The sequence below is a fragment of the Poecilia latipinna genome, unplaced genomic scaffold (assembly GCF_001443285.1).
Source record: "Poecilia latipinna isolate Pla-1442-1.1 unplaced genomic scaffold, P_latipinna-1.0 Scaffold3074, whole genome shotgun sequence".
NCBI lineage: Eukaryota > Metazoa > Chordata > Actinopteri > Cyprinodontiformes > Poeciliidae > Poecilia > Poecilia latipinna.
Window position 1 is genome coordinate 43,305 of NW_015115690.1, and position 5,799 is coordinate 49,103.

Consider the following 5,799-nt stretch of genomic DNA (forward strand, 5'->3'; position numbering starts at 1 on the left):
GGTGAAAAAACCCCGTCTCCCTGGCCAAAAAACCTTTTTTGAAAAACGTTCCGTTTTTTTTTTTTTTTTTTTTTTTTTTTAAATTGGCATGTTTCCATTTAGCACATTTATTTTTGAAATTTCAATTTGTGCAATTTTAAGTTCATGGAAACGCAATTTGTCTCACCATGTAACCAATTGGAAGTTTGTTTATAGCATGGCCTGTCTCATGCTGACTCAGCAGATTGGCTCCCTGGCTGCAGAGTTGAAGTAAATCCAATAACTAAATTGAAGTAATCTGGATTAACACACTCCTAGGTAAGCTTAATGCTGAATATTAATCTTAGAAGCCAATTTCTGTGGTTAAAAATCTTAGTGAATGGCTGGGTTAAACCTATGACCCAATTTCTACATCTGATCCAGGACCAGGCATACAAAATAACCCCAACCATGACATTTTTCACACGGCAGTCTTAATAGCATACTTTTTAAGGAAGAAATATGCTGCTTTAAGAATTTGTCTTCTAAGTTTCTGTATTGCCTGCTACTCGATACTCCATGTCATTTAAACAACACTTCAGAAACCTGTCAAATCAATAAAAATGGATTCTTTCGTCTCCATCCATTGCCATCTATTTCTTGTATGTGACTATTTGCTGGAATTAAACACACATTGGGACAGACCGCTGAACCAGGCAACAAGTGAAATAGCAGCAGTTCCTCTGTTACTGACAGGTGCATATTGAAGATATTTACTTCAATCAGCCAATCTACAAAAAAAACTGCACTGATAAAACATTCCACTCTGTCTCTAAAATGCCCTTGGAACCATGTCTGCAGTTTCCCTCCCCAGTGAACACAGAGTTCCTGCATAGTGTTGAGACTTGGTTACTGTGTTTACCCTCTGTGGTGAGCCAGTTGTTTTGGAGGTTGAGAGTCTCGAGCTGATGCAGATGGGAAATGTGCTCCACTGTTATTTTCTTGATTTTGTTGTTCTGCCATCAGGGAAGAGAATACGCAACATTTACAAAGGCAGATTAAAGTTCAGCACTTTGTGTTCTGAGCAATAATTTCAGATTATGAATAGGTAGGTGTACTGCTGAAATTGATGAGCAATGTGCGTGTGTGTGTGTGTGTGTGTGTGCGTGTGTGTGTGCATGTTCGTGTGTGTGACTACTTGTTTAGCTGTATTTATGGATCTTTTGAAAACAGATAAGCCTTATCAGGGCCAAACATTGTATTAGGACCAAATGTTGGTCCTAATACAGAGACCCCTTTGTTTACATTTAGCATCAGGTTTTAGAAGTAAGGTGTGAATTAGGTTAAGGTTAGGATTAGGGTCATGGGAAATTGTCTGGATTAACCCCAACCATGACTAGTATGGGTAGAAATGCAAACTTGTGTGTGGTCTTGTATTTTATGCAAAGCAATGGCCACTTTCCTAACTCTGCCATGTTGTGGGGACCAACTGCTCAGGGCCCAAAGCCCAGACCCCAAGAGAAGAAATTCTGTTCTTCAGTTGGATGTTAGGTTTATGACTAATTTCAGTTTAGGTTAGTATTAGGGATATGCTTGTGCTGGTAGTGATTAGGTTTAGGGTAAGTATCTGGGTTTAGCTATAGAAATGAATGGCAGTCAATGCAAAGTACCAATATGGGTAAAAATACAAATTTGTGTGGGTGCGTGTGAACCAGGTTTTTATATCCTTGTGGGAACACATTTCTGTTGACATTGTGGGGTTGTGGTGACCATTGCTTCTTGAGGCGACAAATCCTGGTCCCCATAAGGGGAAATGTTGTTTATGGGTTAGGGGTTAGATATGATAGGGTTAGGGTTAAGAATAGGGCAAGGGTTAGGCTGTAGAAAATGAATGGAAGTCAATGTAAATTCCCCACAAGACACAAAAACACAACTGTGTGTGTGTGTGTGTGTGTGTGTGTGCGTGTGTGTGTGTGTGTGTGTGTGTGTGTGTGTGTGTGTGTGTGTGTGTGTGCGTGCGTGCGTGTGCGCATGTGCGTGTGTGTGTGTGTGTGGGGGACCTGTAGAGAAAGTTGGCGGATCTTATTAGGCAGCTCTTCGGGGAACTCTGTCAGGTCAACTCCTGCACAGTCCACTGTTCCCTCTGTTGTGCAGCTGCATTCTGAAGGGCATTCAGTTGTTACCAGTGTTGCAGTGTCAGCTTCCTTTACCGCCTCTTCCTCTTCTTCTTCCTCAGGTTCCACTGGGGTCTGGCAACGTACCAGCATCCACACCAAGAGCATCACACTGAAGGCCTGCAGGATGGAATGCTTTGGAAAGTCCATGTCTACTGTTGATCTGTCCTGATACACAAGCAAATACACAGCAACAGTTATCTCCACTGTTCAATGAAAAAGCAACAATCAGTCTTCTGTTTTCCTGTTTTGTTTCATCTCATTAAAGAAACCGAAATATCAGACAAAGATAACATGAGTAAATACAATAGCAGTCCCAAATGGTTTTCTTCTTCAATGGAAAATAGCTATCCAAACCTACCAGACTCTATGTGAGACTGTAATTGACCCCTGAATCCTAATATCTGTTTGTGCCACTGTTGACAGCAGCAACTGCCACCAGGCATTTGCAAAAACTGACAATTAGTATTTTTTTTATCACTGTGGAGGAAATTTGAAACACCCCGCTAACTCAGCAACATTGCAAGGAAGATCAGAAGGTTTTTGAGTGTTACCAGCCTGTTTACCATCATGCCACAGGATATCAAACGGTTTTTAATCTGAACTTTGACGACATCACTTCAGAACCTTCTTTTATATCGTCATTCGTAGTTGGACTTGCCTGTGTGGTTTGAATTGTTTCCCTGCTGCATATTCCATGAAGCAAGGCAGTACATGCACCTCAGTGGATGTACTGCCTGATAAAACTGATAAAACTGATGTCCAGTTTAAGGTCACAAACTGGACATTCATCTTCAGAATTTTCTCACAGGTTTCGATCATGACACACACATTCCAAAATGTTTAATTCCTATCTTATTACTTAGCAGGATATGTTTTTCCTAATGTCAGAAATCTTCAAGATGGTTGGTAAATGTTATTAAGGCCTTTGTGTTTTCTTTATGATCAGTAGAGTTTTCCTTGGAATTCCCTCAGGAGTCATTCAAACAATATTAAGTTCAACAATTCTCCTTTGAGCTGGGGCTTTCAAATGGATGCTCCAGCAAGAAATCCAAATTGTTCATCTTTGGGTTTGTAGGTACCGACTACAGAAATGAAAGTCTTCCAAGCAGTTTGACAGTGGATTGTCAAACTAGCCAATCCATTCTCATGTTTGAAATGATGTTATTATTAGTCAAGAAGAAGTCAGCTATACTTGAGGTGGCTAAAAAAAAGAAACTTTTTGATTGGGATATTTCATACCTCAAAAGAAACAAGTGAAGAATTTTCAGGAAGTGCTCAAAGGCCTTTGCCTCACAGGTCTGTTGGGGTGAACAAGCTGCAAGAGCACTCAAAAAATTATGTAGCTCTTGACTTTGATCCTCAGTATGTCTGTCTGCTCTGAGATCTCCTTCATTCAAGACTGGATGAAGGAGATCCTGCAGCCCAAACCAGGGCTGCAGGAACAGAAGAGTGCCGTTTCTTACTGGTAGCACTGGGAGATAAATCAAATGTCTCTGTTCTTGCAGAGCTTGCATAGACCTTAAAGGCTCTGACGTGCTTCATCCATAGCTTCAAAATGTAGACGCATGACGAATATGGCATCTTCCTGCAGGACGCAGTCTTCCTCTCATTCTCACAGAGCTCAGTGAAATCCTTTGTATAATTGGTCAGAAGTTTGTATTTATGCAGAAATGAGCTCGGACGGCAGTGTTGATATTTCGTTTCAACTTGTCTGTTTCCACTATCCAGTTTTTGAATCGTAGCTGACTAATACTTTTGAGGATCATTTGTCAAATGCAGTAATAATAGGTATTTTGTCATTACAAAATACCTACTATAATGACAGTTAAATGGCCAAAAACTCCTGGATGAAAATTCCGAGGTAGTTGTTCACAGAGGAGCCAGTCTGCAGAATGGTGTAGCTGGTTAGTTAAAGCAAACTGAAGGATGCAGGGACAGAGTGGAGAAGTCAGTGTGGGGTATGATGAAGGTCAAATGGTGTTCAACGGTGATCTGTGCCGTGTGTGAAAGGTGTGTGCAAATACAAATGTCCAGCAACTACATGACCCAGTGTCAACTGTTGGCTTCAGGTGAACCTACTTCATGTTATCAGGCAGGTTTCTATTTAGACAATTCCTTGATTCTATAGCATTAGTTGTTCTGGTCAAGCTGAACTCAGTTTCAAAAAGAAATGCGGTTATTCACAGCTGACTCTTCATTTAGCAAGCACTCTGCATACTTCTCACATAGTGCTCATAGTGTTCATTTGGATGGATTTTAAGAGACAAAATCATCATTTGAAAGGGTTTTTTTTTTGTATTTACTCAGGTTATCTTTATCTGATAGTAAAGGTCTGATTACCTGAAGCACTTGAGGAAAAACATGACAGGAAAAACTGAATAAATTTATAATGAAGCAAATTCTCACAGATACAGCCTGGATATAAACCAGGTTGATTTAAAATATTTCACCTCAAATCTGTCTGGATATCAATCACTAACATATAAAAATAAACATTATAAGCACATTTCCACCAGTAGCAGAAGGTCAACTCCCAAACGTAAAGTCTAATTTAAAGAAACAAAAGCATAACATGTTAGGGCTTTTGCTCTGTTTCTCCTAAATGCACCAGTGATTTGCTGCGATTTGAAGTCTTAAGTGAGGTGTGTGCAAACCTCTTCAGCAAAATATTGCTGTTTTTTTATTCTTTCTTGAGCAAGTCCAAGAAAAAAAAAACACAGCTTCATTACATCCTCTGATTCTGACAGAGATACTACTGTTATGCACTCAGAGCAGCTCTAAAGGCAAGCTTCTAAAAGCTGTCCATCAAAGGAACCTTTTCAGGCTGTCGCAGGGCAAGAGCTAATACAAACAGCTTAAAAAATATGGGCTGGAGTAGACTCAGCGCAGCGAGCACTTAGTGCACACAGACGACTTCATAAAAACATTATAGCAACCAAGGGTCATAGAGAAGTTTAACGCCATCTGTAAGAGAACACCAATATCCTGCTAAAAGTTGTCATTTATGGGCTTAAAGTACAAAATAAAGATACTGAGTACTTTTATGACTTTGGTCTGTTTTCATGCTGTTTCTGAGCAGAGCAGAGGTTATGAAGAGGCTCTGCTCATATTTAGCTGACTGGATTGTCTTAACACATACCAGAAGGCAGAACTGTCATGCATAAATGAATTACCTTGACTCTGGAAACTCAGTGCGAGCTCTGTCCAACATAACAGCCAACCGCAAATCATGCAGCAGAGTTACTACACTACTTTACCCCTAAAAGCTGTCCTAAAAGTGGAACAGTATTTGCTGAAAAGAACCGAAGCGTGATATCTGGTCCAAGCTGAGGCTGTCCCATAGCAGGCGAGGAGTCACAGATCTGCGGTAGAACCCCCTCCAGATGTGAAGTGAGAGAGGGAAGGTTAAAGGGAGAGAAGAGGGAAGGAAGATGTGAAAAGGAAGGGAGTTTGGAGGAGGGTCAGCCAAAAACACAAATTCTTCCTTGTTTTTTGCTCTTTTAAATAGAAAAAAGAAACTGTGGAATTTGGGTTTTAAAAAAATATCTTCACCAAAATGTTCTCAGATTTTTTCTTCTTCTTCTTCTTCTTCAAAAAAAAAAATGATACTCAAAAGCAGTCAAGTTTCTCAGGGCCATAAATCATTGTTGTACCAATTGCCTGA

At 40.2% G+C, this 5,799-nt stretch overlaps 1 protein-coding gene across 2 annotated transcripts in view; it reads right to left on the bottom strand.

Annotated features, from left to right (window-relative positions):
• The window catches only part of podn (podocan), a 27,212-nt gene extending 21,664 nt beyond the window's left edge, over positions 1–5,548 (bottom strand). The window contains exons 1-3 of one of the 2 annotated variants that reach the window (XM_015022672.1): positions 5,309–5,546; positions 2,019–2,300; positions 881–974 (exon numbers count right to left, since the gene is read on the bottom strand). In XM_015022672.1, the coding sequence (XP_014878158.1) occupies positions 881–974; positions 2,019–2,282 (358 nt within the window). In that variant the 5' untranslated portion in view covers positions 2,283–2,300; positions 5,309–5,546. Of the gene's footprint in view, positions 1–880; positions 975–2,018; positions 2,301–5,308 lie in introns of both variants that reach the window. The other variant, XM_015022673.1, reaches the window with a different exon arrangement.
• Positions 5,549–5,799: the final 251 nt, after the last annotated feature.